The sequence below is a fragment of the Mangifera indica genome, chromosome 10 (genome assembly GCF_011075055.1).
Source record: "Mangifera indica cultivar Alphonso chromosome 10, CATAS_Mindica_2.1, whole genome shotgun sequence".
Taxonomy (NCBI): domain Eukaryota; kingdom Viridiplantae; phylum Streptophyta; class Magnoliopsida; order Sapindales; family Anacardiaceae; genus Mangifera; species Mangifera indica.
Genome location: NC_058146.1, coordinates 12,171,390 through 12,184,307, shown reverse-complemented (window position 1 = coordinate 12,184,307; position 12,918 = coordinate 12,171,390). Strand labels below are relative to the sequence as shown.

The window sequence follows — 12,918 nt, the reverse complement described above, 5'->3', positions numbered from 1 at the left end:
GTTTGGGGCTGTGATAAGGGTGCCCGACTTTGAGTGAGGGTCAAGTATCTCATCATTTGCATCATTTGATTCAGTTGGTCCTTAATGTCCTTAAGTTCTCCTTTGACCTCTTCTTTTTTTTTTGGTAAGTAATGTTAATTTTATACCAAAGAAAGATATACAAATGCCTATCTAGGACAAAACCCCTAGATTAAGCTTAAACACAAGCATACCTTGGACAAGCCCCTAGGTTATGCCGAGACAACCTAAGGCTCAAACCATTCAACCAAAGGAACAAAGAAAACCAACGATACAACACAAACACAAAACAACACAACTCACAAGCATACCAAAGACAAGTCCCTTGGTTATGCCGAAACACCTACTTACCATCCATTTGCTACAAAACGCATAGCATGATCTTACAACTCAATACCAAAACATAAAACAAGCCAACACCACCACATCTATTCAAAAATTGTATGAGGAATATCCCAATTGTTTGCAAGAATCATATTTTCTCTAGACTTGGTAACCTTTCTCAAGCATGAAGCTCTAACTCTAACACCTTCTTGAATAAGCATACGGACTCTCTCCCTTGGTAATCCGGCTCTTCCAAAGCAAGTGTCATTCCTAGCCTTCCATATGTAGTACACGGCTGCCCCAAAGCATAGCTTACTCACAATATTCTTGAAGCTATTTTCCTTCCATTTGTTTGCTAATTCCGGGATCAATGAAGTCCATGAGCTATACATGATTTGTTGATGGCAAAGATTGAGCAGTCCATTCCAGATTTGGGAGCTGAAGACACACCTAAAAAATAGATGGTCCATGCTTTCCGTATCCACATTGCATAATGGGCATACATTGTGGGAAATAAGGCCAATTCTTGCTAACCTATCTCTTGTCATTAGTTTACCTCTAATACCCAACCATACAATGAATGAATGTCTTAGGAAATGCCTTTTAAACCATACAATGTTGTGCCAACTAACCTTGTCCTTCCTACTCCTCATAATCTCCCATGCCGATTTGATTGTGAACTTGCCATTAGTATTAGGGGCCCATGTTAGAGTATCCTCCCCTCCCATTGGGCAGCAAGGGAGAGCTCCCTTTATCTCCATGAGGTGGCAAGAATTTGCTACTGGCCATTTCCACCCATGCTCGTCAATGACTTCTTTAACTAAAGCATGCTTAGGAATTCCGGAATCATAGATAATCCGGTTACCAAACTTGTCCATTAATGGTCCAAATGGGTGCCAATTATCAAGCCAAAGAAAGGTGTTTTCCCCATTGCCGATGACTTTCTTGAACATGGTTTTCATTTGTTCCCTAAGATTTAAAATTTTCCTCCAAACCCATGAGCTCTCACTATTCGGTTTGATCTCCCAAAAACTTTTTCCTCTAAGCTTGTTTGCCTTAATCCATTCCACCCATAGTGAGTTCCCCTTATCAAGGAGAATCTTCCACATATTCTTTGTTATGGCAGCCTTGTTCCACACTTTGCACCTCATTATGCCAAGACCTCCCTCCTCTTTAGGCACACATACCTCTTCCCAAGCAACTTTTGCCTTTCTTCCATCCATGGCAGCACCATTCCAAAGAAAATCCCTCAAAATTCCATCTATTTCCTTATGCACATTTGAAGGAAGAATAAATATGGAAGACCAATACACTTGAATGCTGAATAGGACAGCCTTGATAAGTAACAATCTCCCCGCATAAGATAAGGACTTGTTCCGCCACGAATAAATTCTCCCCACAATCTTATCAATGAGCATCTTGCAATCACTTCTTTTAAGCTTTGAGGAAGTTATTGGAACTCCTAGATACTTGAAAGGCATTACTCCCACCTCCGCATTGATAGAGTCCGCAAGCTTGATCTTCTCCTCTTGGGGTAATCCGGAGATGTATATATTGCTTTTGTTGCAATTCATTTGGAGACCGGACCATTCATGAAAAAGATTTAAGGATCTTTTCATGAGAGTAAGTGATTCAACATCTGCCCTACAAAACAAAATAAGGTCATCGGCAAAGCACAAATGAGTTATGTTGTTTTTCTTACATTTCCAATGATGGCCAAAAGAAGGAATGTTCTTGAGTTCTCCAAGCATCCGTGAGAGGGTCTCCATTGCCATGACAAAAAGGTAAGGGGATAAAGGGTCCCCTTGTCTAAGCCCATGAGAACTCTTGAAAAATCCCACCAATTCACCATTTATTCCCAAAGAGAACGAGGGGGTTGAGATGCAGCTCCTAATCCATCCAATGAATTTTCCATGAAAACCAATTGCTTCAAGAATAGCAAGGATGAAATCCCAATGAACCGTATCATATGCCTTCAATAAATCGATCTTCATGGCACACTTCTTGTCTTTGCTCATTCTATGGTAATTATGCATTAGGTCTTGACACAACATAATATTCTCTCCAATGCACCTTCCTCCCACAAATGCTCCTTGGGCTTTATCAATGAAACTCGGAAGTATGGTTTTGAGACGATTTGCAAGGATCTTTGAAATGCACTTGTAGATTATATTGCAGCAAGCTATCGGCCTATACTCCATACACCTTGAAGCGTTAGCAACCTTAGGGACAAGAGCTAAAATAGTGCAATTTACCTCCTTGAGAAGATGGCCTGAAGAGAAAAAATGCTGGACTGCCTTGATCACATCATTCCCCACAATCTCCCAAGTGGCTTTAAAGAAGAAGGCTCCATAACCATCCGGACCCGGAGCTTTGTTGTTGTCCATGGTAAAGATAATGGATTTGATTTCCTCTTCCCCCACTTCCTTGATCATGTTTTCTTTCTCTTGAATCTCTATTTGAAACTTAAGCAGCCTTTGAATTTCCTCTACATTGGAATTGCATGAAACCGTGGAGTTAAGGACCTTTTTGAAATAGCTCACAAACTCCTCTTTAACATCCTCCATATTACTAACAAAGGTTCCATCATCTAGGCACACCCCATTGATTGAGTTCCTACTCCTACGGGCTTTGATACATTTGAAGAAAAATTTGGAATATTGATCTCCTTCTTGAAGCCAATGAACTTTAGCTTTTTGGCGAGCTAAAGATTCTTCAGCTTCACTTAGATTTTTGTAGTTCTCCAACCAAACCTTTTCTTCCTTAGCTAAATCTTCACTTAGTGGGCTGCTTTGAAGTCTATGTTGAACATCCTCCAACCTTCCTTTTGCTTCTTCCACCTTCTCTGAAATTCTCCAAAACCCCTCCTTATTTAGCCTCCTAAGAACCTTTTTTAATCTCTTGAGCTTGCTGATGAGCTTATACATAGGGCTGCCGTCTACTTCCTCTTGCCAAGACTCCCTCACAATATTAAGGAAATTTTCATGTGTTGCCCACATGTTATAGAACTTGAAAGGGACCCTCCTCCTCCTTACACCACCTCCACAAGTCACAATGCATGGGGAATGGTCAGAGATAGAATGATTGAGAAACATGGCAAAGGATTCCTCAAAAACATCTTTCCATTGTTCATTTACAAGGGCTCTATCCAACTTGCATGCTATCCTCCTATGTCCCTCACTACAATTACTCCAAGTGAGTTGGTTTCCCATGTACCGAAGATCATCTAGATTTGCTTCCTCACAACACTTATTTAGGTCATCACTATAAGTATCTCCCCATGACACTCCTCCAATTTTCTCACTTGGACCCCTAATTGCATTAAAGTCCCCCATTATTAGCCACGGTTTGTTCCCCATCCCATTGGAGAGCCTTTCAATTTCCTTCCATAGTCTTCTCCTTTCCATAGGTTGATTATACCCATAGACTATAGTTAAGGCTATAAGAGAGTTCTCCTCCACTAACCAAGCCTCCCCATGTATGAATTGCGGATTTTTCTCAATGACATTAAAACTGATAGTATCCTTATTCCATCCTACCCAAATTCTCCCATTAGGGTGACTATCATTATTATTAGCATTCTCCCACTCTTTCCAAATATTACCATTCACTCTACTTAAGCTATCATTCCCCACTTTAGTTTCCAACACAGCCATTATTTCAATGTTATTATGCTTGATAAAATGCCTTACCTCCCTTTGTTTGATAGGAGCATTTAGGCCCCTAATGTTCCAGCAAGCTATCTTTGTCATTTGGATGATAGTGGAGTGGAATTTGCTTTCTTGAGCTTTGCCAATTTTTTCCCCAAGCTCATAGTCTTTGCATCCACTTCCTTCTTCCTAAAATCCATCTCATCCACCTTTAGTTTTCCTCCGAATGGGACTATTGTTGGAGAGCCCTCAATTACCAAGTCCTCCCCCCCATTTGTACTAGCTTCTTCTTCCTCCTTATCTATTCCTTTAGCTGTTGTACCTTGACTACTCTTGGAAGTGCTAGCTTCATTCAACTTTTCTTTTCCTGCCGAAATGACTTCTTCATTGGTTTTCTCCGGGTATACCTCTTCTACCATCATTGTGCTCCTTTTGATTTGTTCATTGGCCTCATGGATGGCTAAAGCTGAATATCTATTGTTCTTATTTGTGTTTCCCCCCAAATTATGATTCTCCACGCCTTTACCTTTGGCCTTTTTGTCATTGCCGTTTGCCACCTTTAGTTTACTGTCTTTCCCAATTAGCTTCTTTGTTGTTATCATTCCATCCCCATCCTTGAGGTTTTTCCATGAAGATGTGCTACCTTCATGTTTCGGAGCAAAATGACAATTGGCAGTGGAGTGTCCAAAGCATTGGCACCCATTGCATTTTAGTGGTTTCCAACTATACTCTACATTGATCACCAAGTTTTCACCATTTGGAAGAGTTAAGTTGATAGTCTCCGGGCATTCCGCATCCACTTTGATCTCAATACATATCCGTGCAAACTCTAATCTTGTCCCTCCTTCCGTAACAGCATCCATATAAAGAGGATTCCCAATGGCACTTGCTATGTAGCTAAGTCCTTTTGGAGACCAAAACTCAAGTGGAATGCCATACAATCTCACCCATATAGCCACCTTTTTGACATCATTGATCATCATGGGAAGGTTTGTAGTCCATTTTCGAACTATAAACGGCTGTCCACCAATTGTAATCTGTCCTACTTCCACCGCTCTAGAGACTCCATCCATGTCTTGAAATTTTAGTATAAAAACTCCTTGACCAGAAGTCATAACCTCTCTTAGTCCGTATGATGCCCATATCTTCTCTAGTGTTCTTTTTACAGTCAAGAATGGAGGCCTTTTGCCTAGGAAGAATCCCACCGCACAGGTTCTCCATTTTGCAGCACCCTCTTCCGCAATTTCTAGTGGAGGGGCAACACACACACGCCCTTTTGCATCTCTTCCTTTAGGCTCATAATATTCCAGCTTAGTACATGACTCCTTTGGGGTGAAGAGGGAGCTCCAAGGAGCCTTATTATCTTTTACACCAACGGAAACCAAGGGAGCTTCAGTAGATTTTTCTTGACCAGAAGACTCCATACTAAAAAAGTTTCCTTTGACCTCTTCTTTTAATGTCATGTGGGAAAATTCCCAAGGATGAGGAGGTGAGGAGGATGAGGATGAAGTTCTTTTATTGGACATTTTTGGTAATGGCTAGTAGGTAAAGGTTAATGGTTATAAGTGTTGAAGGGTTGGAGGTGAGTATTGGTAAGTGTTTAGGTTAAGGAAGGTTTGTGTTTAAGGCAAATTAAGGTTCTGTGAACAGTGATTTTGGAGTGAACAGTAAATTTCGTGAGGTGAACAGTAGCTCCGAGAGGTAGAAATCAGTCAACAAATCACACAAACAACCTAGGCTCTGATACCAAATGGTGCATATTCAACAAAACATGCTACAAGAAACCAAAAATCAAAAATTGTTTTCACTGTTCATGTGGTATGAGCAGTTTTTTTGTTCTTGCAGTTTAACCAACCAAATCAACTCCAAATCCAACCAAATTCATTTCATCATAATCACAACACAAAGAAATTTCTTTCAAGCTATGGACGTACACAATTGGTGTAGAGTAAGGCAATCAAATTACAAGAAGAATGCAGTGGCAGAAATGGTAATTACGTTGCAACTCTCTGCCATAATCAAGATTAACACACATGCACACTCTAATTTGGATTTCTAAGGAAACATAAAGTGTAACCAACGCATAAAAGAAAGTTCCACCAACCTTGGGGCCTTCCACCACCAATCTTCCACCAAGAATGATTGGATAAAGGAAATAAGAAAGAGAGCCAACAAAGCTTCTTCAAGTTTTCATTCCAAAGTAAAAAACTGCATTTTACAAAGCATAACCACTTTATATGGGAGTAAGTGGCGGCAAGATATATGTGTACATAGACTTTTAATAAATTAGTTCACCCTAGCCTTTAATTCACTCTAAACCACACAAAATAAGCCATGCCATACTTTAAATAAATGCAATAGGACAAAATGTTACTATTATACCATAAAAAGTGGGCTCTTGTCTTCACCAAAACTCTCCTTTCATCCAATTTCGTCCAACTCTCCCAATTGGGCTTTGAACACCTTTTTGGGCTTCAAAATGGAGTGATGGATGGTTGTAACTTCACTTGGGCTTCTCAAAATGATGCTTGGACGTTTGGACCATTGATGGACTTCAAAAGTTGCACTTTTGCATCAATTGGAGCAAGCTATTCATTTGGACCTTGGGTGGATGTAATAAGACTATATCCAAAAGTGGTTTCGGGCCAAAATTGAAGGCGCAATGCTCCCTTTGGCTTGGGATTTGCTGGAACTTCATTCTTCTTGGCTTCAAAGGTTGCATGGAGACTTAAGGATGACTTGGAACCCAACAAATAACAATGGAGCCGCATATACATCATCCTTCCCGGGTTGAGAAGGATTTGCCCTCAAATCTTCAAGATGGCTACCCTCAATTTGCTGACCATTCATAAACAAGCTCTCTTTCTTGACTTCTTTTCCTTTAGTAGCTCTATGAACTTGTTGTGGACTAAGAGGAGTTAAAGTGACAGTCTTGCCATTGAATTTAAAGGAGTAAGTGTTCTTCTTATCATCATGCTTCACTTCCCTATCAAATTGCCATGGTCTTCCCAACAACAAGTGACAAGCATCCATAGGAATCACATCACACAAAATCTCATCACTATAATGCTTACCAATGGAAAAGGAAACAAGCACTCGTTTGGCTACTTGGAGGCTGGTCCCATTGCTCAACCATTGGAGCTTGTATGGTTGAGGATGAGGTATGGTAGGTAATCCAAGTTTTTCCACTAAGGTAGATGAAGCTACATTAGCACAACTTCCACTATCTACAATTAAAGAACACACTTTATCTTCAATGGTGCACCTTGATTGGAAAATTTGGAGTCTTTGCTCTTCATGAGGAAGAGGCTTGGCATGCAATGCTCTTCTAATCACTAACATCTCTTCGTCATCAGCTCCTTGTAGAATTTCTTCTTCTTCCTTGTTGGCTTCATCACTTTCATGGCTGGAAACTTCACTTTCTTCTTCTTCTTGAAGAGACTCCTCAATTGCTTGTATCTCCATCAAGGATAAAACTCTCCTATTAGGGCATTCAGCTTGGAAGTGTCCATAGCCTTGGCATTTAAAGCACTTTTTATTGGAGAGGTTGGTCTTCACCATATTACGCTTGTCCTTAGTTGGTTCCACCATTTTTTCCTTGTCTTTCTGCTTGGAAGAAGAATCAACAACATTTGTGTAGGATGGGGAACCTTTATAGAAGGTAGTTCCCTTGGTAAAAGATATACTTTTGTTAGATAATGTCCCTTTGGAGAATGACTTGGAAACCATGGGCTTCGTGGCCTTCTTTTGCTTCTCCACTTTAATAGCCAACTTACACACATCTTCAAAAGTGCAATATGGTTGTAATTCTACCATATGAGCAGTGTCTTGGTTTAAGCCACCAATGAATCTTGCAATGGTTTGCTCTTTCACTTCCGGCAGCTCACTCCTCATTAATAGCTTCTCAAACTCCCTTATGTATTGCTCTACTCCATCACTTCCTTGCTTAAGGGTGTGTAGCTTGAGGTAAAGATCTTGTTTATGGTTGTCCGGAAGGAATCTTCTCTTCATAAGCTTCTTTAGTTTCTCCCAAGATCTCACTCTCTCTTTACCATCCCTTTCCCTTTGCTTCTTAAGATTTTCCCACCACAAGGATGCATAATCCTTGAATTTCAAGATGGCAAGTTTACATTTCTTCTCGTCCGAATAGCCTTTATATTCAAAAACTCTCTCTATAGCATGTAACCAATTAACAAAATCATCCGGACTCATACTCCCTTCGAATTCCAGAATTTCAATCCTTAAACCCCTATCATCATCCTTTTCTCTCCTAGGTGGCCTCTCTTGTTCTTCCCCACTTGAATAATCATGAAGCATCAATTCCTCCCTATGATGTCTAGGAGGAGGAGGGGAAGGTCTAATATGTCTTCTTGGTTGATGTAGTTAGGTTGGGTGAGGTGGAGGGGGGGTATTTGGCTTTTTGTTGAAGTTTGGGGCTATGATAAGGGTGCCCGACTTTGAGTGAGGGTCAAGTCTCTCATCATTTGCATCATTTGATTCAGTTGGTCCTTAATGTCCTTAAGTTCTCCTTTGACCTCTTCTTTTAATGTCATGTGGGAAAATTCCCAAGGATGAGGAGGTGAAGAGGATGAGGATGAAGTTCTTTTATTGGACATTTTTGGTAATGGCTAGTAGGTAAAGGTTAATGGTTATAAGTGTTGAAGGGTTGGGGGTGAGTATTGGTAAGTGTTTAGGTTAAGGAAGGTTTGTGTTTAAGGCAAATTAAGGTTCTGTGAACAGTGATTTTGGAGCAAACAGTAAATTTCGTGAGGTGAACAGTAGCTCCGAGAGGTAGAAATCAGTCAACAAATCACACAAACAACCTAGGCTCTGATACCAAATGGTGCATATTCAACAAAACATGCTACAAGAAACCAAAAATCAAAAACTGTTTTCACTGTTCATGTGGTATGAGCAGTTTTTTTGTTCTTGCAGTTTAACCAACCAAATCAACTCCAAATCCAACCAAATTCATTTCATCATAATCACAACACAAAGAAATTTCTTTCAAGCTATGGACGTACACAATTGGTGTAGAGTAAGGCAATCAAATTACAAGAAGAATGCAGTGGCAGAAATGGTAATTACGTTGCAACTCTTTGCCATAATCAAGATTAACACACATACACACTCTAATTTGGATTTCTAAGGAAACATAAAGTGTAACCAACGCATAAAAGAAAGTTCCACCAACCTTGGGGCCTTCCACCACCAATCTTCCACCAAGAATGATTGGATAAAGGAAATAAGAAAGAGAGCCAACAAAGCTTCTTCAAGTTTTCATTCCAAAGTAAAAAACTGCATTTTACAAAGCATAACCACTTTATATAGGAGTAAGTGGCGGCAAGATATATGTGTACATAGACTTTTAATAAATTAGTTCACCCTAGCCCTTAATTCACTCTAAACCACACAAAATAAGCCATGCCATACTTTAAATAAATGCAATAGGACAAAATGTTACTATTATTCCATAAAAAGTGGGCTCTTGTCTTCACCAAAACTCTCATTTCATCCAATTTCGTCCAACTCTCTCAATTGGGCTTTGAACACCTTTTTGGGCTTCAAAATAGAGTGATGGATGGTTGTAACTTCACTTGGGCTTCTCAAAATGATGCTTGGACGTTTGGACCATTGATGGACTTCAAAAGTTGCACTTTTGGATCAATTGGAGCAAGCTATTCATTTGGACCTTGGGTGGATGTAATAAGACTATATCCAAAAGTGGTTTCGGGCCAAAATTGAAGGCGCAATGCTCCCTTTGGCTTGGGATTTGCTGGAACTTCATTCTTCTTGGCTTCAAAGGTTGCATGGAGACTTAAGGATGACTTGGAACCCAACAAATAACAATGGAGCCGCATATACATCAAAGGGTGAATCAAATACTAGAGGATATGTTGAGGGTCTGTCGTTTAGATTATAAAATGACTTGGCATGAAATGGTTCCATTGATAGAATTTGCATATAATAATAGTTACCAGTCCACTATTAAAATGGCACCATATGAGGCTTTTTATGGATGAAAGTGTAGATCGCCATTACATTGAGATGACATAGGAGAGCAAGATGATTTGAGTCAAGTTCTTGGGCCTGAGTTAACCCAGAGAATGGTGGAAGATATAAAGACTATCAAGACTAGATTGAAGCAAGCTCAGGACAGGCAAAAGAGCTATGCAGATTTGAAAAGGAAATAAGTAGAGTTTCAACCGGGTGATAAAGTTTTTGTGAAAGTAGCCCCTTACAAGCACGTGATGAGATTTGGAAGAAAAGGGAAACTTGCTCCAAGATTTATTGGCCCATTTGAAATTTTAGAAAGAGTGGGCAAGGTGGCTTATAGACTTGCACTTCCACTTAGTATGGATCGAGTTCATAATGTATTTCATATTTTTTTATTGAGAAAGTACATTAGCGATCCTTCACATATATTGAAATCAGATGATGTGGAATTAAAAGAAGATTTAGCTTATGAGGAGCAACTGGTGCAGATACTAGACAAAAAAATAAAAGAGCTCTAAAATAAAACAATTCCATTAGTGAAAGTATTATGGAAGAATCATAAGGTGGAAGAACCACATAGGAGGTTGAACAATAAATGAGAGAGAAATTTCCCAACCTATTTGTTTAAATTTTGAGGATGAAATTCTTTTAAGGGGGGAAGAAATGTAACATCCGAATTCAGGTGTGTCAGTAAACTCCACTTCCAAAATTACTCCTAGAGTTGATTTTATAACTTGTTGTTTAAAGAAATTGTAAAAGAATTATAGAAAACTACTAAATGAGCAATAATTTTCAAAGGGGGTAAAATGGTCATTTTAGAAGGATTTAAGGGACAAAGTGGGAATTAAAATTGAATGGCACACTTGAAATTATATGGTGGTGCTAAGGGTTTTTGGTAATTGGCTAAGGATAAAATAGTCATTTATGAAAAAGGTTAAGGGCAAATTGGTCCAAAAGGCTTATAAAACCCATAACCTATTCATTTTCTTCTTCATTTAGCCGAAAGCTCCATGAATTGAGCTAAAGCTTTCCTTCAAGCAAAAATTCACCAAAAAACCTAGCTAAACCACCTAATTTCCAAAGCCTCCAGTTATAAAAAGTATAGATCTGTCAATTCTGGTCAGTTCTAAGGTAAAAAATTTAATTTTTAAGATATGTCAAAATTAGAGTTTTGATGAATGATTATATTTTTGGTTGATTAAGGTTGCTAGGAAGAAGAAAAGAAAGAGGATATGCGTAAATCACCTAATTACTAAGGAAAAGGTAAAAATTTCATACTTTACATACTTGAAGTAATTTGAGTTAGGTTATTTAAATAACCTTTACTTATATAAGTGTGTAAGGTATTAGAATTAAAGTGATTTATGCTTAAATGGATAAAGAAATTCACTAGGATTCATGATGTAATTTTTGGCCATAAGGGTATTTTATACATTTTATATTCCTAGGGTTACCTTAATGGATTTTGTGTGTTGAATATATGAGAAATGATGAATTGATGAAAGAATTTGCATTAAGTTAATTTTTTCTTAATTATGTGCATGATAGGTGAAATAGCCCTTATATTAAGTTTATATTATATATTTTGAAATTAATTTGATGCATGAGATATATATAAATGCATGAGAAAATAATATGATGCTTGATAAGGAGTGAAAAGAATAAGGGAAAATGATGAATAGGCATATTTCATATTATGGTTATACATGCATACATAAGAAATCATAGCATATGCATGATTTCAGGAAAAAAAAAATAAAGAAAGAGGAAAAACCTTTTCTAAGTTATGCATGTTTTCAGAAAATGGAAAACAAGTATTTTTGGTTTTATAATGACTCATATGATACAGAAAAGCAGAAAGCATATTTAAAATCCTTACATGCGAGCTGTACTGTGTGGACAACAAAGAAAAAAAAAAGTAAAATATGCATGTAAGAGAGAATTGTACCTTTTATGGTGACTGCAAGTACTGTCATATGTAGTCTAAACGGTCAATAAAAAAAAAATTAGTATATATTTTATGAAAGTCAATTGCATTAGAATCATACATACAAGCCTATGTGGCTGATAAATAGTTGAGAAAGATGTATGATCAGAAAATAGAAAAGTCATGGCACTCATACATGCATAAATCATAACGAGTGAATCATATTTATATAGTAAAGAAATTAATAAATGGGTGAAATAAGAAAATTATGATATATGTTTAATGCGTGTTCTGTGTCAATTATTTAATATATGAATAGCTCAGACACGCTGAGTATGGAAGAGATTAGTACTGGTATGAAATACTTCGAGTTTTGAGTATGATTTTCTTACTGAGCCGTGGTCGCTCACTCCGTTTAATTTAATATTTTATAGGTAAAGAGTTACAGCAAAGGTTACTGGGGAGCACTAGTGAGACATGAGGCTGAAGGAGAAATGCACCATAATTTTGTTGATTTATATGTTTTGATGTATATGGAAATATATGCATATATATATATATATATATATATATATATATATATATATATATATATATATATATATATATATATATATATATATATATATATATATATATATATATATATATATATACTTGATATAGATATTGGTGGATATATATATATTTTGCTTCTTATATGTATATATGTATATATATATGGGTAGTTATGAAAATTGGTTGTAAAGTTTCTGTGGGTGATAATCTTTATGATGGTTACTAATAAGTATTTATTTTATTTATTATGATTATGTGATGAAAATCCAGTCAATTGGTAGGACTGGTTTGTGTGAATTGTTAATTGAGAGTGTTACAGGGCATAATTAAAAAGAGAAAATATTTCCCCGGACCCTCTAAAATAGGGGAACTCTTGCCGTTTTTCTGTAACACACATAATGGTTAGGAGAGGTTACAATAATACAGATGCTTTAAAATCTCTTA

The 12,918-nt window shown here is 37.7% G+C and overlaps 2 protein-coding genes across 2 annotated transcripts; both read right to left on the bottom strand.

Annotated features, from left to right (window-relative positions):
* Positions 1 to 2,194: 2,194 nt before the first annotated feature.
* On the bottom strand, positions 2,195 to 3,998 carry LOC123226747. Its single transcript, XM_044651276.1, has 2 exons — positions 3,030 to 3,998; positions 2,195 to 2,269 (listed from the first exon to the last, which is right to left on the bottom strand). Exons 1-2 carry the CDS (start codon positions 3,996 to 3,998, stop codon positions 2,195 to 2,197), a joined length of 1,044 nt encoding a protein of 347 aa, XP_044507211.1.
* Positions 3,999 to 4,090: 92 nt separating this feature from the next.
* Positions 4,091 to 5,416, bottom strand: LOC123226746. The gene has a single exon (XM_044651275.1). It carries the CDS (start codon positions 5,414 to 5,416, stop codon positions 4,091 to 4,093), a length of 1,326 nt encoding a protein of 441 aa, XP_044507210.1.
* Between the last annotated feature and the right edge of the window lie 7,502 nt (positions 5,417 to 12,918).

Excerpts from the sequence above, each read along its gene's own strand:
- LOC123226747 (XM_044651276.1), bottom strand. The coding sequence starts at position 3,998 with ATGGCTGTGTTGGAAACTAAAGTGGGGAATGATAGCTTAAGTAGAGTG. Across the intron at positions 2,270-3,029 it reads TAGCTCGCCAAAAAGCTAAA|CAATTGGTTTTCATGGAAAA; the intron begins GTTCATTGGCTT and ends CTATTCTTGAAG.
- LOC123226746 (XM_044651275.1), bottom strand. The coding sequence starts at position 5,416 with ATGGAGTCTTCTGGTCAAGAAAAATCTACTGAAGCTCCCTTGGTTTCC.